Raw genomic sequence first — 25502 nt, forward strand, 5'->3', positions numbered from 1 at the left:
GTCCAGAAACATTCCCACCTTTAAGGCACAACACTGGCTGACTCTTTTAGAAGGAAGAAAAGCTGCATTTTCCTTCATGTTAAACTTGATAGTTCTCCTCAGGGAGAGGTCTGGGAAGCCAAAAAATATAAAACACAGATACTAGTGGGTTTCCATACTTCTTTATCTGCTGACGTGAGCACAGCTAGGGTCAGAAAAAAGGTTCTTTATTAAGATATGCTTAAGTTTAAACCTGGAAAAACAATGTTCGTTTTAGTTGGATGATGCTAACACTGCTGTGTCAGTTTTGCTTTAGCAAATGTGATGGGCTAGATCCCAGGATATAGTTAAACATTTTCCTTCAACAGATTTTTTAAACTTTTTTCTTAAAACCTCTAAATTCCAGCTGTGGAGATTCATCGTGGAACCAAGATAGATGTTGAACAAAGTCTTCTGAAAAACAATCTGGGAAGTTAGGATGTGTCTGAATAAAAAGGATGATGCACATTGCCTTCATTAAACTTTCATCGCTGAGTGTAGCTTGAATGGCCTCTGCAGAACCACCGCTGTTCTCTTGGTTCTCTGCTAATTCTTATTTTTAGCCTGGACAGCTGACACAGAGGAGCTGAAGACAAGCAGACACATTAATGCTGCTAACATCATCAACAAACACAAACAAGTTCTCAGATTCATAGTTTAGTTCAAAATTTGCAAACTCTGAATAGAAAAATGGACTTTTGTTCTCTGTTCTTTCTGAATCCTAACTTCCAACACGACAGTCTTGTGGACAAACAACATAAAGTCTTTGCTCAGCTAATTTTCAAGCACCTAGAAAATCCTGGAAACAGTCTCAGAAATCTAAAAGACTTTCATGAATTTCCCCTCACAAATACATCTGATCTAAATAAAGGTCCATCAAACCAACAGTAATTAAGATGATCTAAATTCTAGTTGGTTTGTTTCTGCGTAGCTCGACTCTGCCGGTCTGCTGTAGATCACATGCAGACAGCTCTTCCCCCCTAAATTTTCTTTGGCTGGTTCATTTTCCATCCAGCTCTTTTTTATTCAGTGGTAGAACGAAAGCTATGTCCTTCCTAACCAATTCTGGTATTAACATCAATTTGAGCATTCCTAAGTAAAAGCACAGGCCTATAGACGTTCCAAAAAGAGGAAAAACAGCCACTCGTTAAAAGGAACAATGTAAATTTTTAATTTCAGCTCTTATTCTTTAATTTATTGTCCCTTAATCTTCTCCAAACACGAACATTCCCAGATTATCAACATGTTCTTCCTCCAAAGAGCTCTAGAGAGGTGAAGTTCAGATTAGAAAAAGACAGTGGGGGGGTGGGGTGGGGGGGGGGCACAGCAGTTTCTAGAGGAGTGAAGATGGGGAGTGTCAGAAGGGGTGAACGGGTGGGATAGGGCTGTCACAGGGGACTGGAGCTGCCTCCAAACCTCCAGTCAGGTTTAAATCACACTGAGCTTCACACACTCTCACTTTGCTTCCTCCCGGCCCCTCCTGCAGTCTCCTCTCTTCTTCTCTCCATCTGCAGATCGCTCTTCACCAACCTCCTTCTGAAAACTCATCTGTTGCATCTTGTGGAGAAAAAGAAAGCTCCTTCCCAAAAGACACTGAGCACCAACAATCACCATGGAGGCCATCAAGAAGAAGATGCAGATGCTGAAGCTGGATAAAGAGAATGCCATCGACAGGGCGGAGCAGGCGGAGTCCGACAAGAAGGACGCTGAGGATAAATGCAAGCAGGTGAGATGATGGGATAGAAAATAAGATGCACTGGAAAAATAATTCAATATAATTTTTGTCTAAATACCAAATCCTACAGACCAATTTATCAAAATTAAATATGAAGAAGTGTTTATTATCTGGCACAAACCGAACCATCAAAGAAAAACCTGCTCATATGAGCAAAACCTGTGGTCATACATGTCGTCTACCAGAGTTCTGTTTTCCTAGCATAACTTGTTAGTTTTTGACTCTAGGACATCTTTTAATAACCTTTATCAATAATCTCTGTTTTATAGTAACCATGTGTCAGTAAAATGCTAAGAACATGTAAAAAATGGTTTTAAACTGAAGTTAGGTCAACAACAAACACAAACAGTATGATTTAAACATGCGTCAGGATATTTCTCAGATGCACACAATGCTGACTTACACTCTGCAGCTGTTGAGCCCGTTAGCTCACAGCAGAGAGAAGAAAGTGGAGAAAGTGTTCAGTAAAGCAAAGATCAAGTGTAAGCTGCATGACTGAATCAGAATGATTATACAAAGCTATCAGAATCAAAACACTTAATCTCCAGTTACTCTTCCATCATCTTAATCTGAGATGAGGTCTGGAAGAAGAAAAAAACATCTTATATCCATATTTGGTGCTGCTGCACTCAAGCCTCTGAACCATCTCCAAGCACAACATAATGACAGAGTAGTTATTCCCCATTATTTAAACAAAGTAGAATCTGGGGATGTGACAGGACATTTGAGGTTTCTAAATGTGAGCCGTTATGGCACCGTTGGAGGAGGTGTCATCATTGTGGTTGGGGAGGGAGGAATGCAAAAGAGCAGGGAGCTGCAGAAGATCACCCAAAACCAGGATGGGCATTAAAGTAAGTGGAAGGAATCCCCTCTCAGGAGACTGATGCCCTCATCACGTCCTCACGGAGCTCAATGAGTGACACTTGTCACTATCGCTGCACACATGGACACTCCTCATGTCTTACAGTTGTCATGAAACCCTAGAAGATTATGCAGAGCTCTTTTGCTTGTTAGCATGGCGTGGATGCTAGCAGCGCTGAAAGGCACTTTGCTATTCTTGGCAAGATGCTGATGGTGCAGTTAGGAGGGAAAACACCGAAAATACACAAAGATTAATGCGCAGTATCAGCATCTGTTACATGGAACACCAGCCCTGGACTCAGCAGTAATTAGAGGAGTGGGTAAAACCAAATTACATAAGAATTTGGAAAATTCAGGGGATGAGCTTGTTTCCATGAGGAATGTGTCCCAGTTACTCCTGATCAACCACAGGCAGCATGGTAGATTATCCACATTCATTAAATTGTTGACAGCATGGAGTCGTGGTAAAACTTTGGGTTTTAACCAGTCAATATGTCAACTATGACTGATGGACTGTCATGTGTTACAATACAGATATTTGTTTTAAACAATGAGCTTCAGTGATACCCAGAAAGAGTCTTAACAACCGAGTAAAGCCCTTGCATTCCTTGAAATAAAGCAGAATACTCATCGCCTTTCATTCCAGAGTTTTAAACTACAATCATCTTAAAAATCTTACACAAACACAGATTAATGCAATATTGTAAAATTGCAATGAAATTTGAGCTCAGAATCTGCAAAACAGGCATATTTTTTTTGTCTTGTGCTCTGTGCTCATGATGAGTAGCTGTGGTACCCATATTTTATTTGTTTGGCTTCAAAGGTTGCATAACCCTAACCCTAGACTCAAAAATCGTGCTAAAACAAGTCAATGCTTTCTCCGGTCAGCTTTCATTAATGTCCTTTTTGTTGCTTCCCAGCTGGAGGACGAGCTGCTTGCTCTGCAGAAGAAACTGAAGGGAACAGAGGACGAGCTGGACAAGTTCTCCGAGGCCCTGAAGGAGGCTCAGGAGAAGCTGGAACTGTCGGAAAAGAAAGCCACAGATGTGAGTTTGCTGCATCGTTGCCATGTGAAACACATTATTCATGCCACACTGCCACCGCAGCCATCCAGGTTTCTCTCCTATAGGGTATCAATGTCCGCTCTCGCAGATGGAAGTAACTAAACAACAGAACAAGATCCCAAAACAAAGAGAAACAAAGATTAGTTTAAATAAATGCAGCGGTTTTTCACATTTCTACTTCTGTTGCCTAAGGTTCTTGAAATAGCACAATTGTACATTGACTTTCACTCAAAAACTCATAAGATTGAATAAAAAGGACTTTTATTTTGAAGAATTGCAACAATATTATGAAACTCGTTCATTTGCCCCACTCTTCACATCCTGTGGTAACCATACAACTCACAACATGGGTGATTTTTATCTTCTAAGCCAGGCAGTGCTGAAAAGGTTACTTGTTGCTGGCTGAAGGCAGTAACTAAACACTTTTCTCAGATGCAGACAAAACTCGGCCAGCCTGTAGCCGAGCAGGAATCCCAGGAATGCAGCTTAAGCAAACAGAGAACCCCATGCTGCAGTGTTTAATGAAATCAATGCTTTGGCCTTTTGTGGTGGGGGGAATATTACACGTTTACTGAGTGGCCTTGAATTACAAACTATGGTCCATCTGCAATAGTTAATGGTCTTTGAACCTTCATGTTTTGTGTTTAAAATGTCTAGATTAGGATGGAGATGGTTTAGGCAACATATTTAAAATATGACACATATTCCTGATTTCATAATCCCAACACATCTCTGAGTGGGATTTCTATTTGTTCAACTGGTTTGTTGTTAGACGGTTTTTAACCAGACTGAACAAAGACAAAACACCCATCGTTTCTTTCTGTTATGTTTTGAACACAAACTTTTGTGTATTTTTTTTTCAACCTTTTGTCATTCTGGTTAACCCTCTGGAGGCAGGCGTTGCACTTTAAAACCCACCTACCTGGTTACTCCACGTACGTACTTCATGAGCATTTTTTAACTCAGAAGAACCCCTGAAGGACTTAGTTGTTCGTCCTTTTATCAAAACTTATTTTGAGCCTGAGAGGGTTAAACAAAGAGACCATTTCAGTCCCTTCCGCCTAATGAAGCACACATTAAAATTCAACTGAAAAGAAAAACGAATAAATATACATCCATTGTGCATTGGTGTTTTATTCTGGTAGACCATTTCTCGTCAGAATTTCCTGGTTCTCAATAACTGACGTGGACCTTGTTGATCTGGGTGACATCTGAGTCGCACTGTTGTGTCTCTGGCTCATTCAGCGAGGTCGCTCAAGGTTGGCTAGGATGGGATCGAACAGGGACTCAAACCTCGCTGTATGCCTTCACCATCCAAGGTTTAGTCTCAGTGGCAGGAGGAAGAATGTGAGACCAAGAGCTGAAACTGGATAATACCAGAGAAGCAAATGGAAAAAGCAAATCTCTGATTATAGCATCAGTCTCTCAGAACAGGAAGCCTGACATATCACAGTGGCAGACATCCAAGAACAAGTCAAAGATAAGGTTGCATCAGATCCTGATATGATCCACACACCTGGCTGGAGATAACTGCTCTCAGTGAACACCTGGCAGCAAAGATGAACCAGGGACCCAACAAGTGGGGAAAACCCTAAGATCTGAAAAAGGATTTAGAGTAGTTGTAGAAGGCTGATGCATCAGAGAAATGAACCCCAAACTGATCCAAGGAGCAATCTCCGTGATCTGAAGATTTCAGTTCCAAGAACATCTCCAAGGCCTCTGGTGGCACCTGAGCTCGAAGGGAAGAGGGAAGGTAAGCGTGAGATGGAAGTTTTATGTTTAAATATTGATTTGTGCTCTGAAAGGCATTATTGACTTTTTGCTGTTGTTCTAAAGCGGTCCAATAAACACAAACACACATTTTATAAGTTTCAATCTTGGTTTCATTCAACAAGAAGAGAGAGAGAGAATAAACACTTTAAATAATAACGTTGAGCAGTTGGGCCCAACCTAGGGTCCATCACCCCCCAATGGGGTCCCCAAAAGCCAGGGAACTATGGACTTAGAGCTTGAAATATATAAACTATATTTGTTTATCATTTTATTTTAATCCATGATGGTTTGGCTGGAAGCATCATGTAAAGGAATAGTGGTCATTTTATACATACTGGATCTACATATTGCTTTTTTTCACTCTGCAAAATCAGGTGAGGTCAGATTTTAAAGGTGGAGCCCTTTCTGGGTTAATGGTGCAAACAGACGACATCAGGTGCATTTATTTGTAGGCTAAACTGCTGTTACTTCATCTGTTGTCTGGGGGAGCTGATGCGTGAAAGTTTAGAAAGAAAGAATAAATCCAGCATCTGCTTTGAAAAAACGGAGGTAGGGGGCACAAAGGGGCCCCGAAGGAATGTTTTGACACCCGATGGCTGCGGGTCAAGTCTCCAAACAAATCAATTTACATTCCAGGCCAGAGCAGGTCAACAACCCTAGTTGAATGGGATTGTTGCAGCCCCACCCAGTGCCTCCTCCTCTTCCTCCACTTCCTCCCCTTCCTCCTCCTCTTTTTCTACTTCTTCCTCCCTTTTTCTCCTGCTTTCTTCATTTCCTCTTCAAGTAATCAGATCTGATTCATATTCAAAATGACTCATCCAGAGCTTGATCTCCTCATCCAGAGCAGCAGAACGCACCAACACCCTTATAAAGTCCTCACCCTAAAAGAACCGACGTTACGCACCTCTTTTGTGGAGGAAAAGGGCTGCCCCCTCCCCTCCTGAAGCCGTGATGTCACCCCAGCCGGGATTGGGTGATCTCGTCATAAATTTCCTGAAAACTCCCAGCCTATTTCTTTTCTTTTCTCCCCCCCTCTCTCCAACCCATCCCATCCCAGCTCTGCGCGTCCATGATTTCCTGTCGGTCGGTAAAAAAGGAAAGAAACTTTTTCCTCAGAGTTTGAAGCTTCAGAAGCGAGACCGTCAGCTCTCTTTTGGGATTTTTCTTTGCTCTGAGACGCTAAAATCACCGAGAACATGGAGATGGTGAAGAAGAAAATCCAAACTCTGCAGTTGCAGGTTGATGAGGCAGAGGATCGCGCTCTGGTGATACAAAAGGAGCTGGAAACAGAACAGGAACTGCGCGAAAAAGTGAGACAAACTAATGTTTAATCCGGTTTATGTAAATAATAAACATCTAAGGGTTTAAACTCGTCCGTTATTCATTATTAGTCTACAGTTAAATCCTTTAACTTGTCTTTTTTCATTCTTTTATCTAATGTTTGGTCATCTGGATTAATTATTACCCACATTTTGTGAGCTGTGTTGATCAACCCACCCCTATCCACACAATCAGCTCCATATGATCAGTGTAATTAAAAATAAACTGCACGTTTATAAAGTTCACATAGGATTTCATTTGTTCCCCACCAGTTGGAGACATGAAGGACAGTTTTTCGGTCAAGCATCCAAAAGTCTTTGTTCCACTTCCTTTACTCTTTTAGGGTTGAATAACTTTTAAGACAAAGCCCGTCTGAAATAAGGAGCTGTAATCCTTCCTGCATCCTCCTTGTTTTGGGGCCACAGGAAGAGGACAACAGACGTGGTTATCTGAGATATCAGCCCTGCAGGAAGCAGCCTGTGAGACCAGCTGTAGCGTCTCAGAGTTTTCAGAGTTTTTCTTTGTGTCAGCATGTTTTCAAAGTGTCTACTCAGGCTGCAAAGTCCAGTCCTCATGACAGCTGCTAAAGGTGAAACGGGCGGCCATATAGCTGCAGCGGCACATCTCCAGTTCATGATTGATCAGGAAGGGATGTTGCTTGAGAGGTTTGAGTGATCTCACACACATCAAAGGTTGATCCCAGTTTTTGCTGTTTTGATGCAGAAGCTTGAGCAAAATGCACATAAAAAATCTCAAAGTTGTAAACGTTGGGATGCATGCAGATTCCTGCAAGTCGGGACTCATCAGTCACGCTTTAAATGACGGCACGTTGACGTCTTCAGATGTGGAATCTTATCAAAACTCACCCATCACTTCCTGTGTTCAGAATATTGGAGCAAGAGCTTGTGTGAGAAAAAGAAAAAAAAGAATGGATGTTCATTATGGCTGATAATTGGTGCAATTTAGAACAAAAATATACCAGCATCACCTTTTGAAGGACTGCAGTGAAACAAAGGCTAGTATGCCCTTCTAGCATGGGGCCAGTCAGAATCATCACAGATCGTGATGGCCATGCCTGGTTTGGGTTTTAAATTTAACACAACATTCAGTAATGTCACAGTTTTCATCATGTCATGCAACCCCAGTGCTCTACCGACTCGTGTTCAGGTTCAGACTTGTGGACTAGTTAAGTGTTCCAACGTGATGTTTTAAATATCATTTGACTGTTATCTGTAAGATTATGTTGATCCGATGGATTTCTAGGAAGGAATGAAAGAATGTTTTACGGATGACCTCCAACATTTCTTCTGCAATCTCTCGCTGTTCTTGTGTGGCTAAAGGCCGAGGGTGAAGTGGCATCTCTGAACCGACGCATCCAACTGGTGGAGGAGGAGTTGGACCGGGCCCAGGAGAGGCTGGCCACGGCCCTGCAGAAGCTGGAGGAGGCCGAGAAGGCTGCAGATGAAAGTGAAAGGTGACGGACCAGAACAGCCAGAAAACGTCTTCTAATAAGTCAAAGTTTTACATTCTTATGTTTAATCTTTCAAAACCAAGACTCTTCACAGAAATGGAATATTTCACAAGTTGTTTTGACCTCTAGAGTGAAATAATAGGAACTTTTTTTTACATTAAGACCAAAACACAAGTTCATTTTTGCATCTTGGATCACATCTTCGTTAAACTCTCATCTGCAGAGGCATGAAGGTGATTGAGAACCGAGCCATGAAAGACGAGGAGAAGATGGAGATTCAGGAGATGCAGCTCAAAGAGGCCAAACACATCGCTGAGGAGGCTGACCGAAAATACGAGGAGGTACATGCTCACACATCCGTGTTTCTGGTACAGTTTTGAAACAGCTCTGACATCATTTCCTCTTTTAATCAGCGGTGATTTTGCGTGTTTTTAACAGGTTGCTCGTAAACTGGTGATCCTCGAGGGGGAGCTGGAGAGGGCGGAAGAGAGAGCGGAAATCGCTGAACTGTACGCACCATCACAAAAAAAAGCCACGCGCTGTTATTTAATATTTGTTGAAAGGACTGGAACAAGAATGTGTCTGTTGTTCTTGCAGGAAGTGCAGCGACCTGGAAGAAGAGCTGAAAAATGTCACCAACAACCTCAAATCTCTGGAGGCTCAGTCTGATAAGGTATCACCGAAGTTTGCCAGAAACTGATAAATACTGATTACTACAGCTGATTACAACAAAACCGTTTCCTTTTTGTGTTTAGTACTCTGAGAAAGAAGACAAATACGAAGAGGAGATTAAAGTCCTGAACGACAGACTTAAGGAGGTAAATTCTCGTCTCTTTGAGTTGCTCTTCGGGGTTGCTTCAGCACGGAAGAGGGTTAGGGCCACTGAAAAGAATGAAAAGTAAAGAAAGAGAATTCAGACTTTTTTTCCTCAGAATTTTGACTTTAATCTCAGAACTCATAGATTTTTGTCAGAGTTCTGACTTTTTATCTCAGGGTTGTTAAAGTTGGATCCTGAGGAAAAAGTCAGAATTCTCTTTCTTTACTTTTTTCTTTTCAGTGGCCCTAGTCATCTTCTGTACTACAGAATATTTAATATATACTAATAATATGTATTTATCTTTTTTTTTTTATTATTTTTAAAAGGCGGAAACTCGTGCAGAATTTGCAGAAAGGACAGTTTCAAAGCTTGAAAAGACCATAGATGACCTAGAAGGTTTGTGTTGTACTTTTATTTTTTAATCCATCCATACTGTCTCTTCCACTGAGCCTCTTCATTCCTTTACTGTAGTTAAGATTTAATTATCTTCACTTCTCTTTTTCTCCCTTTTGTCTTCACAATGTTCCTCTCTCTCCACCCTGCCTTCCTCCTTTCTGTGCCTTCCTACCTTCAGACGAGTTGTACACCCAGAAGCTGAGATACAAGGCTATCAGCGAGGAGCTGGATCACGCCCTCAATGATATGAACACCTTGTAAAACTTGTGTTTTTACTTTGTTTGCTTCTGTGTGGCATCTTAAAGGCATTTAGTCGCTTCTTCTCTCACCGCTCCTTTGTGCCTTTGTTCTGACCTGAAGCACAATAAAGATATTTTCTCTACTCTTTTTCCTCTTTCATTCATTCTTTGTCTAATCAACTTTTTGGGGGTTGCGTGTTGCACGAAAGTATAATTGCATTTAATTTTTGTTTACTCTACTTCTGTTTATTACAGAGAACCTTTCACATGCAAAAGAGGAAAATGTAGGAATGCACCAAGTCCTGGACCAAACGCTGCAGGAGCTGAACAGTTTGTAAAATGACAAGAACATCCAACAACGACGAAAACAAAAGAACTAGATTTTGTAAAAGAGTTTCCACATGCCATTCAATTCTTTCAATTTCACTCATGACTGCTAAACATTTTTATCCCATTTATGTATTTATGTTTTTTTTTTTGTTCATTTGTCTTTAAAAATGGTTTTGGGTCCAAACAATTACAGTATTGGTGCTAGGTATTGTGTTTTAGACCAAACGGAGCAAAAATAAAGTTCATGATTATGTCATTTTCAATACATGAACAGTAGTGATGAAGAGTGTCTTTTTTGCTGTTTGGTGTATTTATTTCTGTTGCTTTGTTGCAGAAAACCCGCTCTCAGACAGCTTACCTGTATGGACATGCAGTTTTCAGTGCGTTCCGTTATTCCAGTAGTTGCCTAATCTTTGTTCCCACAACTGTCACAGCACTGAATTCTGATTTTATCATCAGATCTGCATCATGACTGTGTTGTAAAGCCTAGTAGTACTAACTTCATGCTTCTGCTTCTCACCGCAAAAAAATTATTGAGCTTAAAACTCGGCTGAAAATGTACATTTCAACAACAAATTCAGAACCCCGCCCCAAACAACTTTTTAAATAAATGGTTTGGGAAGATGTCTCAGATAGAATTGTTTTGTTTTTATATTAAATTGATTTTTTTATATCAGGGTAAAACGTGTATAAGTCAGAACATTCAGCCCTGCTTTGGTAAGATAATTTGAATGAGCTGTTTTCTTTCATTCAATGGCAATAGTCGCTGTCTACTATGAAGAGTTGAATGTCTTAAATAGTGCAGCAGCGAAGAAGAATGGAGCTTTTAGCATGTTCACAGTTGCAACATTGTGCACGTTATTTTAATTGATAGCAATTTATTGAATAAAATATGTCATTGCGTTCAGGTAGCGTAGCGATCATAGACTGTAAATACTAGGTAGCGATGTACCATTAGAAAGGTTTATTTTTGATTTGTTGTAATGTCACTAAATCGCCACCAGGTTGCGATAAATTCAGCGGAAACAGCAGCCAAAGAAAGAAGACCTTAGCACGTTGGCATGTTCACAGTTGCGACAGTTTTCTTTTTGAAAGTTCTCTTAATTTATAGTAATTTATTGAATGGAATTTTTGTTGCGTTTTACATGATTAGTTTACGATGTTATGATTTTTGTTCCATCAGGAAGCGTAACCATAGAAAAGGTTTATTTTTTAATTGTAATTTCAACTATTTACCACCAGGCGGCGACAGACGTCACACAAGCAGCGTCAAAAAGTCAAGGAAGAGAAACCGTTTTCTTTTCCTTTTGCCTTCTTCAGATAGCTCTCACTGAAAGCTACAATTGATTTGAAAATCATACATTCATTCATCCATTTTTGGATGGATTTTCAACAGATTTTAAAATCAACCCCTCCTAAACATTTAGAGCCAAAGCTAAGACTTACCTAATAGGTGAAAAAATTAAACCCCATAATTAGAAAAATAGGCATTTTTAAAAAGACGTCTTGTCTAAGCTCACTAAATCCCCACAAGAGGGTGACATTTATCCAGCAATGTCGTAATAATAAATGCAAACAAAAAAAGTAGCACCTTCTGTTGTCACAGACTGAATGATTATGTAAAGACACAATATTTTGGAAAAACCTAATTCTACGTTTAACTAGTTGGAATCAAGGCGCAGTCCACTGGATCCGCGCTACCTGTCCAGTGACCTTCCAGTGCGCGCTCCTGACAGACTCCTTGGCTCTAATTAGCTTGGCTCGTATGCTCGTAACCAATATTTTGTAAACGTTCGTGTATGGATGATTGTTCATTTCCCAGCCATTATATAAAAATAAACCAACATTTTCTACATGAAACTTTCTGCCATGTGAACCAAGGTTTTTTTTCTTTCCACTGTTCCTCATTAGGAGCCTTAATCATTGCAGTTGCGTGCTCAATCTTGTTTTTCAGACGTAATTCAGTCAATTCTCTCAGCCTGATGTCATTCCATATGGCCTTCCTTCTGTCCTGTTGGATGTTTACCTTTGTCAAGTTAAACGTCAGCACCGGAAAATAAGTTATGCTAGATTTCACAATAAAGTTTAAAAGCATTTAAATACACCAAATCTATTATATACTTTCCAATTTTCCAAACAAAACATACAGACCAGAATAAACTGAATAAAACAAAATTCTTACAAAATTTATTTTTAAAATACCACATTTATTTCAGGTTTTAAATACTTATTTTGACACAACAAACCGGAAGCGTGTTGTTTGGCTGTGGCTAAACTGAAACTGCTCAGACCAAAGATCCGCTCGCCCAGTTCCCAGGATAAGGAATGCAGCGCTGGTAGCCATCCATACCGTGAGTAACTATTTTGTTGACTTCAGATTCTTAGGGTTAACTGTGTATTATAAAAATGTACTTTTAGTATCTAACAATAAACGTATTTATGCTAAAGTATCAGGATACGGAGGTGTGGTGAAAACAAAGACATCCCGGCCGGTGTTTTTTACGCTAACTTGTTAACCAGTACAGCTAGCTGTCGTCTGTGGCCACGGTTTAATTTAGTTCTTCTCATATCATTCTAAATATGTTACTATTGAATAGATGTTTGTCGACTTTATTCTCCTAGCTGCGTGTAATAAAGCTCTTTAGTCGGGCTGTTTTTATTAATAGTTGTCGGTGAGGAAGGTCTGTGTTGCTGGCTTCTCTGACACAACAGCCGGATGTTGTAGCTTATGCTTTTGCAAAAGCCCTTACACTATACAACTTATCTGCAGTTGTTCTAAACAAACTTTAAAACATGTCTGTGTGGACAAATTCCAGCCCCTTTAATCGAGCCAGAGTTAGCTGGACCGGGACAGGAGGTGATGTCAGTAGGACTGGTATGCAGAGGTCTGACATCAGCCTAAAGTCTCTGAGAAAAAAAAAACACTGAAGCTGTGTTGATTAGAACCAAATAAGGAGGGAAGAAGTCAAGGTCATAAGGGGTGATTTACCATTTTTGGACTGAACAATACTCCGATGCTTTGTAATGAAAGCTTACAGCTGTAATCGTCATATTGATTGTGTTTGTGCCACATTTTTAATCGTCAGTATGTTATTATTTACGTGCGTCTAACTTTTCTCCTTTGCTGTAGGAAGTTTTTAAGGCATCTCTCCCATCATTGTTCGAGTCAGCACCATGGCTGGCTTCAGGCAGGAGGATGTAGAGCTGTATTATGAGATGGGGGAGGAGCTGGGCAGGTAAGAACAGCATCAAAAACATCATGATGCTTTAAATTCCTTCTTTTTTTTTTTTCCTCAAATGTGTGCTTGGAAAAAAACAATTGTGTAATTCTGAGAACTGAAGGCAGATCAGGCACAAGATGCTCAGTTTCAACCTCATCTGACCCAAAGCTCAGCATCCAAACTGGGCTAAATAATTTTTGCATTGCACCAGCAACAATAAAAATAATCCTACATCCCTTTATGCTGTGCTGGACAGTTCTGGAGATGAGTCAACATTTTTTAAAGATTAAACCCACCTCTCTGTATTAGCTGGTTTTCTTCTGCAGTAATGCAGCAAAAGTGTGACATCAAGTCCACCAAGTGTGTCCTTCCACCTCGGCTTTGTCTCCAAAGATGAGAACGCTGTGAGTTTGCCAAGACAAGCTGCACATATTAAGTGATGGAGAATGGACTGCACTGTAAAATGCTGTGTGCTTCTTTTTTCTGTTGTTAAATTGCATTAATCTAAACTTATCTATTTTCTGGTAGATTACCTCCTCATTTATTGGGCAGTTTAAATCTCACCCTAAAATATTCTAACACAATTTGTTGATGCAGCGTCTCTCTCATCCTTTCCCTCTGCAGTGGGCAGTTTGCCATCGTCCGTAAGTGCAAAGAGAAGAGCACGGGTATCGAGTATGCAGCCAAATTCATCAAGAAGCGCCGCCTGTCGTCCAGCCGGCGGGGTGTGAGCCGTGAGGAGATTGAGCGCGAGGTCAACATCCTGCGGGAGATCGAGCACAGCAACATCATCACCCTGCACGATATCTTCGAAAACAAGACGGACGTCATCCTGATCCTGGAGCTGGTGTCCGGCGGGGAGCTGTTTGACTTCCTGGCTGAGAAGGAGTCTCTGACCGAGGAGGAGGCCACGCAGTTTCTGAAGCAGATCCTGGACGGAGTTCAGTACCTTCACGTCAAACGCATCGCCCACTTCGACCTGAAGGTCAGCAGCCTAAAGGGAAGCTGGGGATGTAAAATATTTGGCAGAATCAGAGTTTAGACGTTTTTATCAGAACTACTAACGAGCACGACTTTAATGATGTTTCTCAGAGCGACAAATATTGATTAATGATATTGGAACAACAATTAAAAATGTTTTCACATCATTTTCTTTTATTCTGCTTTAATATTTCAGCCTGAGAACATCATGCTTCTGGACAAGAATGTGCCCAACCCCAGGATCAAGCTGATCGATTTTGGGATCGCTCACCAGATCAAAGCTGGAAACGAGTTCAAAAACATCTTTGGAACACCAGAGTTTGTCGGTAAGAACCCACAACCTAAAATTCAGCTGACGTTCTTCCAAGCAGGCCTCTCAGCTAAACCATGTAGAGTGGAAGATTTTCCCCCTCAGATCACATCTGGTTTGAATTAAAGCGCTCATTCCTCTGTTCTTTACAGCGCCAGAAATAGTCAACTACGAGCCACTTGGCCTGGAGGCAGACATGTGGTAAGATGCCATTCTGTACCTTTTTTCCCCCCCTTCTCATCAGAAGTTTTTTTACTAAACCGTCTGATGCTTCCCCTCCTTATTTTACCTGTCTCCTCTTGTCTGCAGGAGCATCGGAGTGATCACGTACATTCTGTGAGTAACGCATCACATCACGTCTGTCTGTTGAGTCACTGTGGTCTTGCGAGGTCTACATCCAACTCTGTCCCACCTTAGGTTGAGCGGCGCATCGCCATTTCTGGGTGAGACCAAGCAGGAGACTTTAACCAATATTTCTGCTGTTAACTACGACTTTGATGAGGAGTATTTCAGCAACACCAGCGAGCTGGCCAAGGACTTTATACGCCGTCTGCTGGTCAAGGATCCAAAGTAAAATATACACTCCTGTCTCAAATTTGCGTATATTCTGTAAAAGAAAACATCAGAATTATAATCTAATAAATATCTTGGTCTACTTATTTTCAAACTGATGGATAATTGTCTTTCACAGGAAGAGAATGACAATAAATGAGAGTCTTGAGCATTCCTGGATTAAGGTGAGCATTTTCGTTATCTTCTAGGAAAAGTGGATTCCTCAACATTTTGCCTTCCTTGTTGGGTGTCACTTTTTATTCCAGATTATATATATATTTTTCTCCTCCAGGTGATCAAGAGACGGAACGTTCGGCAGGAGGACAGAGACCACAAGACGGAGCGTCGGCGTCTGAAGACCACACGGCTGAAGGAGTACACCATCAAGTCCCACTCCAGCATGCCTCCCAACAACACCTACGTGAACTTTGAGCGCTTCTCCCAGGTGCTTGAAGAGATAGCAGTGGCAGAGGAGGGCCTGAAAGAGCTGGAGCGCAACCAGCGCTCCTGCCAGGAGGATGTAGTGGCTCTGCTGTCCATATATGAGGAGAAGGAGGGCTGGTACAAGGAGGAGAACCAGAGTATCTCTGCCGACCTGAGCCACATTCGCCAGGAGCTGCAGCGCACGCAATCCCAGCGCAAGAAGTGCCAGGAGGACACCCGGCAAACTATGCAGAGCGCCAACACCCTCAAGCGCAAGTTTGGGCGGCTGGAAAACCGCTATGAGGTCCTGGTTGAGCAGGTGGCCTCTGAGGTTCGCTGGGTGGAGGAGCTGATCAAGTCCGTGTCCATGGAGATGGATGGTTTCGGTTCTGGCAGCATGCCCTGAGTAGGACGATGTCACACACTGTCATCTTCCAACGCTGTGCTGCTGCTCATCTGAAACACTCCTTCCTTTGTAGGTCAAGAGGATAGAATGTTGAAGTCATTCCCATACATTTTATAAATTAATTTATTATTTTAGACCTTTGATGTTCTGTAAATCAGCTGTTGTTGCAATCTGAGAGTTGGAATGCATCTTTTTTACCACTTTATTATTTTAAGAACTTTTTTAGTCTTTTTTTTCTTTTTTTCCAAGTTTGCATCATTATTTAAGAAAGTTCCCCAATATACATGTACAATACTAGATTTATGAGGGATTCAGGGGTATTTATTCATACAGCTACATGCTTTTGTTGGTTTCAGTCGACATTTAAAGTCTCCCTGATGTCTGGACTGAGACTTTCAGCACAGCTTTAGGGTAACGCTTTGTTTTACAGGTTATAATTTATTTAAAAGTGGTTCTCTTTTATGTTAAATTGGTGCCAAATATTGTCTTCCAGGAATTATTCTCGAAAATTATCATTAAATCAATCTGAATCAGATTACAGACCTGTAAAGTAAAGCTGCCTGATTTGGGAATGTATAAACTAGTATTTGCAGTGCCTGAGGTGCCTCGCTGAGCGATCACCTGCCATCAAGCTAACAGCATTTTTGCCACATTTAGTCTTAAACTGCAGCTGCTTTTGCACAGTAGTCATGTAAACCAAATGGTGCATGGAAACCTTTTCAGTGTATAAACTGCAGGATTTATGCTTCATCTCTGCACATGCAATACATTCCATCAGTTTCTCATCTAGCATCTACATTCCCTGTAAATATAACAAAAAGCATATATTATATATGTATAGTCTGTAGTATCCTGTACTCATCTGCACTTCTAATAAAGCAGTGTTTCAGAATTAATTTTGATGTGTTCACTGACTTCAGAGAAGATTGTGAAAAGCTGTCTGGGCCTGTTTCAAAAAGAATTTTCACTGAAGCAAATTCTTACTGAATTGCTTAAAATTCACTTTAATGTGCCTTCATAGGTGTTTTCATTAAAATCGTTTATAGTTTACAAGATTTGCTGAATTCTGCTTCTTTTTGGAAGCTAGTTCATGTGTAAAAAGCTGAAATGAGTATAAATGCTGCCCTCTGCTGGTGGTTTGCTGAAATACAGAAACCGTTTCAGATGAGAAATTTTAAAAATCCATTTGATTTAGGATGAACTCAGCGGGATTACATGAAAGCTGGGAGCTTTTCCCAAATATTGCACCAAAACAATTCCACCTTTACCCTTCTCAAATCACAAATTTATTTTTTTAATAACAGCCAATAAATGTGTCTGTTCTGAGTTATTGTAGAACCTCTAATTATTACTTAGGAAAAAATTAATACCAGTTAATTCAGTTTTCATTCATTGTTGAGGCTATTCATGTCAAAACTTTTAATGATTTTAAATATGTATTTAAGTTTGTTTCATCTTGATAAATATCTTGAAAAACGTGCCTGTTTTCTGTTCCTCTCCCAAATTATGAGAAAACAATTGCCAAATTTTTCACGTCAATGGATCAAAAGCAAATTGAATGCAGAAATATGTGAGTATATCATTCTTTCTTCCACTTTACTCTCACTATTAATTTATTTAGGTGTTTAAACCTAATAGGGATAATGGTTTAATAATACATTGATGTGGACTGACATGAAATGCACATGGTGAAGTTTCAAAATAAAAAATTATTTACCTGAACTGTCTGATTATTTGTGGGGTGGATGATGGAGTTAGCCGTTGCCATGGTTACTACAGTATTGATCGTTCACTGCTTGAATCATGTTATGTATTTTAATCAGATTGCTAATTAATTTTCATACTTGCTATTGTGAATTAAAGATTAAGCTACTCATCTGATTATGGATTAAAAACTTAATGGCTCTGGCGGGCGGGGTGTCCCCCTCCTCTCCTTTCCCCCAGTGGCTCCTAGAGATAAGCACAAACTCCCTGCAACCCTTCTGAGAAATTAACAGTTCCGATGATGAATAATGGACTTAATTACAGCAATAATAAAAACAGTAATACAGTAATAATAAAAACAAAAATAATTGGTATTTACCACGTGTAGTACTCCAGTGCCCCCAGAGGGCAAAATACATGTAGCAGATTTGAAATGGTCGTTTTTTGATGATTTTTTTAAAATTATTATTAAAAGTGAAATAGTAATGCTAACCTCAAATTAAATTGCTTCAAACGTTTTTATATGTCTTTCTTATTGTTTATGTTGGCAGCTCAAATTTTGTTTTTTGTCTGTAACTGCAAATGTTTTCTGATGTATTAGAAGGACATAAAATTGTAATAATATTTCAACATTAGTATTTGTATTACGAGACAAATGTTCACACACCCGTACATGCACCACTTCCCCGATTTTTAACGCACTACAACATAACCCTTATGGCTATTTTAAAAATAATATATAAAGTAGTTTGTCTTTGTTATTATTCATTGTTGTCTTGTTACTTCCGAGCCAGAGATCTTGAAAGGTAGACATATCTTAAAGGGGCGTGATGATTTCCGAGCTGAAATGTTTGAACGTGAAGGCAGCACTGGACTACAGCTAAATGAGTTGGTTCAGTCCCAGTTTTAGTAGAGTGGATAAATTGAAATTTTTGGGGTGTTTTTGGCGTTATGCTGATTTTAAATATTAACTACTACGTATTTTCTTGATATTTTGAAAAGTATGTGTTTTCTTTTTGTTTTCTACGAGTGTGCGCGTTTAAGTTTCTCCCCCTTATCTTTTCGACAATGGTTCAGTCCATCGTTAGGCCTTTGCGGTAGGGAGTTGTTTGGCGGACCCTGTAAGTTTACCTCTACTTTACATGTTGATTTGGTTTGACCGAGGAGGGCCAACGTCTCGACTTTTATCACCACTGGCCTCATTAAGTACCCCTTTCGACGGACCATTAAATCAGAGTGCTTCAGGGCGTGGTGAATGCGTTCAGAGCTGAAGAGGGCAGAGAGGTATCGGTGATTCTGAGCGGAGCTGATGATGCCGACGTTGCGGGACAGCACCATGTCCCACCCCGGCGAAAATTCCCACCAAGTCCGGGTGAAGGCGTATTATAAAGGGTAATAACTCAATGTGTTTTCCACTATGCTGTCATATTTTTTATATTTACTCTCAAAGGAAAGTTTTAGACTTGGTTGCTAATCAGGTAGCTATCGTGAGCTAACGGAAAGCTAATGTTGGGTTATCAGCAGGTTTCGGTAAACTTGAGCGATCGGGTGAAACTGTCCAGACGTCCTGTCAACCTGAAAGTAGTCTCTGTGGAATTTCATAAATGTGTCAGCTGGACATCTAAAATTTTTGTATTACTTAAACGAAGTGTGTGTTTTCTTTTGCATAGTAGTTTAAAAGCTTTGAATCTTTTCTTGTAGCTCAAATAGCTAACAATGCTAACTAAGTTGACTTATCTTCAACTGAGATTGACAAGCATTTGGTTGTTGTCTGCCTGATTTACTCTTGTTACAAGCTACCCCGTCTTTTTAAACTGTTATGATAGATGTGACAAGAATACAGACCTGAAATATGTACGAATTTAAAAAAAATAGTTCAAAAGGCATTATATAGGGGCAATATTATACGGTACAGCTAGTATTAGTATTAGTACTATTTGCAGTATCATTGTAGTTTTCACAATGTGTTCATGATTAGTGGTAGGCATTTTAACTTTTCAGTTTTTGTAAAAGCTAGTTTTCTTGTTTGTTCAAAACACACCCACCCACCTATCATCAACAAATAACTGTATGTAAGGGAGGAACCTAGATTCATATTTTGAGACCTGGAAGGAGCACATATTTTACATTTTTGCCTCCATAAATGTGTCGGAGCAGCTGCTCATATATTTTCTTTTGAACATATATTTCATTTATTTACATTGTTACAGTTACTGCTCTAAACTGATGAATAATTCAGTGTAAACCATAATTTGGGGAGGGGAGTACTAAAATGACACTAAAAAAAGTCTTAAGATGTCTGATGTTTTGGTTCTATTTTATTTGATGAGTCTTAAATTATCCTCTCAATCAGAGTGGCTTTTTTATCTTCCAGTCCAAAAACAGCGACAGTAATGATTGGTCACTATACATTTCCTTACACACACTCTCCCCAGTTTGTTCCTATTTCATCAGGAGACGGTGATTAGAGCCTTGAAAAACATGTCATGCAAGTCACATCCGCCCGACCTGTTGTATTTTTTACTGATGGTGGGACACACCTCAGGAACTCTGTCATGTGATGGCTGTCATTTGGAGTCATCTCGCAAAGCATCCAAAGTATTTCTGACTTTGCCATTGAACAATCTCAACTATGTACCCAGAGCTGAACACCGTAAAAAAAAGGTTTTAATATTTTGCTTTTGAGATGCATCAAACACCTGTTACAAAATGTTGCTTCAATCTGAAATTCATTCCATTTGGGTGTTTGTGTTTTACATTTGCTTTAAGAGGGGTGGTGTTTGATGTCAGATCAAACCTACAGAGGTCAAAGGTCAGTGCTTTATCAGGTCTGGACCCTTGACACTAACATTTTCTAAACTCAGCCACAGAGACTGCAAATTAAATTTGCTTGGTGTTTGTGTAAGATAAACCTTCTACTTTACCATCAGGAACTGATAATATGCATGTTTTGTTTCAAATATTACAGCAGCAACTAATCTTTTCTTATGTTTATTCCAATTATTGAGTTATTTTATTCCTGCAAAAACATTTAGCTTTGTGAGTCTTTCAGTGACTTGCTTTATCCCATAGATTTTCTGTGTGGTGTCCTTTCATTCTACTTTGCATGCCTCCAGTCAGATTGGGTGGGCCAGCACGTGCAGACTGGTGTCATCTTGTAGCAGTCCCAGTCTGTTACTGGCTCATTTTTATTCAGTGTGAGGATCTAAAGATGAACAGACACTAGCATGCTGATAGTGGATGCAGATTCACAGATTATTGGTGTTAAAAAGCAAGATGTTGGGTTTATTCTAGAGATGCACTAACTTTTTGCATGGCTCTGACTTGATGATACATATTTTGGCAAATTTTAAATTGTATTTTAATGCTTCTCTTCAGGAAAAAAAAGAAAAAGCTCCAGCAAAAAAAAAAAACCCTTGATTTTTATTTTTATTTATTTATTTTAAGTTAAGGATTGGTCAATTATCGATTTGCTTATAGGATGAATATTTGCTGATTCTAATCACCATCTGACTATTCTGGGGAGAACTCTAGTTCATTTAAATACAGTAGCGGAGGCAAATTGATGATTTTATCTGTTATGACCACGAATATGTAATATTCTATATGAATATAAAATATTAACCTGCGAGGTCTTTATTGTAATTATTCAGAAGATTCTAGGATTTAATTCAGAAGATCTAGGTTCTTTGCTTTTTCAGTGATCAACCACACTTCGTGTTACTTCAAGAAAGAGTCAAGTTTATAAAAGTAAGTATTTATTTTACAAACAATTTAAAACATGACAAATTGGTTAACTATTATGTACTGTGAGTGGATGGAGCTAAAGGTGATGTCTGGAACCTATGTGTGGATGCGATGTTGGTCAGAACTTCCGTATCTCAGAGAGCTGAGTTCTGGATGTAAAAGAATTTGGTCTGTGTTAAACTATGAGGTTGATTGTTATCACAAACCCACATCAGACACTATCTGTGTGTCTACATTACCCGTATTCAGAGACCCTCTTGGTGGATCTGAAAGTCATAGAGGTTGGATGACCGCTGGCACCGGAGGGCTGTAGAATACCGTGGTACCGATCCTTTCAGTCCAGAGATGTCTCGGGTCACGACAGAGGGCTGGAACCGAGCATCTGGGACTCTGAAGGAGTCTACACAATATTGGCTTATTCTGCAGGAACTGTTTGCTCATCAGCTTTGCAGGTGCAAAAAGGTTTTGACGACGTGTCAAAATCTTTGATGGTTAAAGAGGTTTTGCTACAGATAGCCTGTCTGAGCGATTCTCTAGAACTAAAGAATCACCAGCATAAATCTGGTTTTAATGTTATGATGTTATGATTGTGTAGCCAACCAAAAGTTGACAAGTTGAGGATATTATCAAGAGTCTCAGAAACACGCCTTCTTTGATCTGGAGGCTCTGATCTGGGTAAAAGGTTAATTATGTGTCATGGATTTAACTTGCTCGTTATTGTGTGGAGCAGGTGTGAGGACCTTGTCGTCAAAACATGGTGAATACATTGCAGATTCTATTAGACAAACATAATATCACATCCATTCAGTGTGCACAGATTAATAGAGCATTTCATTATACTATAATTATCATAAGTAGTAATAAAAAATGTTTATTTAATGATTATCTAGATTATAAGTCATAGATGGAGTCAATATTGATTTATCAAGTCAATCTTGAATTTAGCAACTGATTCAAACTGGAGTTCTTCTTTCCTCTGGAGGCAGACGGATGGGACCTTGGGGAAAGAAAGTTATTGTTTATCTTTCAGACTAACAGAGTCTGAATCCCAGCTGGTGTGAAGGCAGAACTTTTAAAGGGAACACAAGCAGTGTTGTGTCTCCTTTCTGACCAGATGTTGAATAGACGATGGAAGGTCAAACGGTGCCTAAACTGACCATTGCTGGACGCTACAATACTTAATATCAAATTTACAGTTGTGCAAAAAGTATTTCTTTGTAATATGAAAACGTGTTTATTATTACAAATGGAATGATGATGTTTTTTTCTGTCAGCCACACCTTTAAGCTTATAACCGGGCAAAACAATTTTACCCAGTTGTAGCGTTAGGTAAATTGAGTACTTTAGGAGCTCAATATATATATTAACTCTACTTGTGACCAATAAGCTGTGATACTCTATCTAAATATAGAATATCACCCTGCTTGGTCTCTTATTGTGTTTAATCAGAAGATTCTAGGATTCTTTATTTATTAGGGGATTGTACACACTTCGTTTTGATTCAGAAAACAGTCAGGTTTATAAAAGTAAGAATTTATTTTCAAACAATTGAAACATGACAAGTTCACTAAGCATTTACTGTGATGGATGGAACTTGTTGTGATGTATGAAACCTATGTGTGAATGAGATGTTAGTCAGAACGTCCGTATCTAGGAGAGGTGAGTTCAGGATGTAAAAGAATTTGGTTTGCGTTGAGCTATGAGGTTGATTGTTATCAAAACCACATCCAGACGCAATCTCACTGCAAGTGGAGACGCCCTTTTCGGATCCAAGATGTCGGGGGGGTCAGAGGCCCCCCAGGTACCGAAGTCCGTAGATTAACTGCAGTACGACCAGAGTCAGTCCAGAGTCATTTCCAGGTAACGACAGTTGGAACTAGTTTGCTTCTCAGGAATAACTCTCAAGGAGTTGAACAAATCAGCTTGTTCTGCAGGAACTATTTTGTTTTATCAGCTTCACAGATGCAAACAGTTTTTGGCGACGTGTCAAAAGCTATGGTGGGCTAAAGAGGTTTTTGCTTCAGGTGGCTGGCCTGAAGCTTCTCTAGAACTGAAGGATCACCAGCATGATCTGGTTTTAATGTTCTCATGTTATGATTGTGTAGCCAACCAGAGGTTGACAAGTTTGAGGATATTACCAAGAATCTCAGAAACACGCCTTCTTTGATCCAGAGGTTCTGATCTGGGACAAAGGCTAATAATGTGTCATGGATTTAACTTAACCTTACTTTGTTCTTGTGTGAGTGCAAATGTTATGACCTTGTCAAGTAAACATGCTGAAACTTATATCATTCAGCACAGATTTATGAACATCTCATTATTTTATAATTATTAGAAGTAGCAATAAACAAATGTTTAATGCTTATCTAGCTTGTAAATTCTAGAAGTTCATATTTAATTTTAAAAACCATTCTTCTGTTCTTCTGTGAGCAAGGAAACTTACCCCTTCTTTCCACCGGAGCCGTCAGCAGCACGTTACTGCAGCAGCACGTCATAGCTGCTGATAGGAACCGCTGTGGTCAACAGAACCTTTTCCACCGGAGCCGTCAGCAGCGCGAGTCGGCCGCGTCTCAGGAGCAGCCGGTTCTATTTTCCACGCACAACACCTCTGAAACGGGTCAAGTTCGACATTTTTGGGAAAGGAAAGACAGGAAATCGGACGCAGAAACTGAGCGAAGCGCCCGAGATTTTCAGAATAAAGAAACGTACTGCCTTCCGGTTGCTTTACTTTAAAAAAAAAGTTACTAACTGTGCAGCCCCGTGAGAAGTTATCACCTAGCTAGCGGTCTCCTTTGTTTTTCAGGTCCGTATTGGCGATTATAAAACGGACAGAACATAAAACACAAACCTTTTGGAGCCATGTTGTAATTTTCTCCTGCTTGTTGTTGTGTTTACTGACGAAGTCACTCGTGTGACTTCGTGCTCGGTCGGTGACAGTTGCTCCCCTGCTGCTTCGCGTCTCATGGGAAGGGCCAAGCAGCAGCTTACGCGAGCAAGACGTGCTGCTGCAGTAACGTGCTGCTGACAGCTCCGGTGGAAAGAAGGGGTTAGATAAAAGAGGTGCTCTGTGAGGGACCTTGGAAAGAACAGGATGTCAATGTTATGATTTCGTTATCTCTGTCAGAGCTGCAGGCTCTGAGCTCCAGCTGGTGTGAGGAAGGCAGGCTGATTTAAAGGGAACACATGCAGTCTCGTGTCTCCTTTTTGACCAGATGTTGAATGGTCAAACAGGACCTAAATGCTGGATGTTACACAGTTATGAAATTATTGGCAAACTATGTGCCTCCAGGGTTTCCCCCAGCGCTTTATTTGCCACCCACCCCCCTGCTCTTACGGAAAAGGACTGATAGCAACCCCCCCCCAAAAAAAAAAACTCAGAATGGACAGGATTTCTAAGGCAAACCTTGTACATCCCTTGCAAAGGTCAAGGATCAGACACTCTTTTTTGCAGCATAAAGGTATGGTTGTCTGAACAACTATTTAAAAATGTTTTTTCAGATTATAATCAGTCACACTTTTTCATGCAGGCTGAAAATGAAAATGGTCTCCTACACCTATCTCTTGCATTAGCTTCTGATAGAAACTAGACTGCAAAACTCTAGAATTTGAAAATCCTCACATATCTACTAGTGGTGTGCATCTCTACCTGCCTCACGATTCGATCTGATTCCGATTATTCGCCTAAAGATTCGATTTGAGTCTGAAATGCATCACGATTCTTCACACAAAAATTTTCATTACTTAATAAAAGCAGTAGAATAGTTTTCAATTTCTTTTTGATTTCGAAATCCCTGAAAAACAGAACATTCATCTATTCACTATAGTGAGCAGTGTGTGCTGCCTATAATTACTTAAATAATATAAGAAATAATGTTTTCGGTAGAGCAGCTTTAAGATGGAATATTACTGAACTTAAAAATAGTAAACAAATACTGTGTTAAGTGATTCTTTCACATCCAGGATCCCAAAACCGTAATTAGCCCAGACATCCGATTTAATTGTAACGGGTACATCTTTGATTACTGGTAATGTTGGCCCTGCATCCCTGTCCGCCTTTTCTGTTTTAAATTGGCTCTAGGGCAACGCAGTGCGCATGTCATTGCAACTCTGCCCCCAGAAGTAATTGTAAAACCT

At 40.0% G+C, this 25502-nt stretch overlaps 3 protein-coding genes across 6 annotated transcripts in view; all 3 read left to right on the plus strand.

The window, feature by feature from the left end:
- The first annotated feature begins 1438 nt into the window (after window positions 1–1438).
- Window positions 1439–10295, plus strand: LOC107383605 (tropomyosin alpha-1 chain). Of its 4 annotated transcripts, none has more exons than XM_015956361.3 (9): window positions 1439–1744; window positions 3535–3660; window positions 8112–8245; window positions 8466–8583; window positions 8681–8751; window positions 8840–8915; window positions 8998–9060; window positions 9386–9455; window positions 9950–10295. In XM_015956361.3, the coding sequence occupies exons 1-9, from the start codon at window positions 1631–1633 to the stop codon at window positions 10030–10032; spliced, it is 855 nt and encodes a 284-aa protein (XP_015811847.1). In that variant the 5' UTR covers window positions 1439–1630; the 3' UTR covers window positions 10033–10295. The 4 variants fall into 4 exon arrangements, with proteins under 4 accessions (XP_015811847.1, XP_015811848.1, XP_015811849.1 ...); XM_015956362.3 differs by lacking the exon at window positions 9950–10295 and adding an exon at window positions 9634–9837; XM_015956363.3 differs by lacking the exons at window positions 1439–1744; window positions 3535–3660 and adding an exon at window positions 6453–6761.
- Window positions 10296–12258: 1963 nt separating this feature from the next.
- On the plus strand, window positions 12259–16116 carry dapk3 (death-associated protein kinase 3). The gene is made up of 9 exons (XM_015956367.3): window positions 12259–12375; window positions 13155–13260; window positions 13870–14230; window positions 14423–14552; window positions 14689–14737; window positions 14846–14872; window positions 14954–15106; window positions 15228–15273; window positions 15381–16116. Exons 2-9 carry the CDS (start codon window positions 13199–13201, stop codon window positions 15915–15917), a joined length of 1365 nt encoding a protein of 454 aa, XP_015811853.1. The 5' UTR covers window positions 12259–12375; window positions 13155–13198; the 3' UTR covers window positions 15918–16116.
- A 2608-nt stretch (window positions 16117–18724) lies between these two features.
- prkci (protein kinase C, iota) overlaps window positions 18725–25502 on the plus strand; it is a 38584-nt gene continuing 31806 nt past the window's right edge. The window contains exon 1 of the mRNA XM_015956365.3: window positions 18725–19013. Within this exon, the coding sequence (XP_015811851.1) occupies window positions 18931–19013 (83 nt within the window). The 5' untranslated portion in view covers window positions 18725–18930. The remainder of the gene's footprint in view (window positions 19014–25502) is intronic.

The sequence above is a fragment of the Nothobranchius furzeri genome, chromosome 11 (assembly GCF_043380555.1).
Source record: "Nothobranchius furzeri strain GRZ-AD chromosome 11, NfurGRZ-RIMD1, whole genome shotgun sequence".
Classification (NCBI taxonomy): domain Eukaryota; kingdom Metazoa; phylum Chordata; class Actinopteri; order Cyprinodontiformes; family Nothobranchiidae; genus Nothobranchius; species Nothobranchius furzeri.

Bases quoted from the DNA above. Each gene is read 5' to 3' on its own strand.
- dapk3 (XM_015956367.3), top strand. From the start codon at position 13,199: ATGGCTGGCTTCAGGCAGGAGGATGTAGAGCTGTATTATGAGATGGGG. The intron at 14,738-14,845 runs GTAAGATGCCAT...TCTTGTCTGCAG, and splicing joins GGCCTGGAGGCAGACATGTG to GAGCATCGGAGTGATCACGT. The intron at 14,873-14,953 runs GTGAGTAACGCA...GTCCCACCTTAG, and splicing joins GGAGTGATCACGTACATTCT to GTTGAGCGGCGCATCGCCAT.
- LOC107383605 (XM_015956361.3), top strand. From the start codon at position 1,631: ATGGAGGCCATCAAGAAGAAGATGCAGATGCTGAAGCTGGATAAAGAG. The intron at 1,745-3,534 runs GTGAGATGATGG...GTTGCTTCCCAG, and splicing joins CTGAGGATAAATGCAAGCAG to CTGGAGGACGAGCTGCTTGC. The intron at 9,456-9,949 runs GTTTGTGTTGTA...TGTTTATTACAG, and splicing joins GACCATAGATGACCTAGAAG to AGAACCTTTCACATGCAAAA.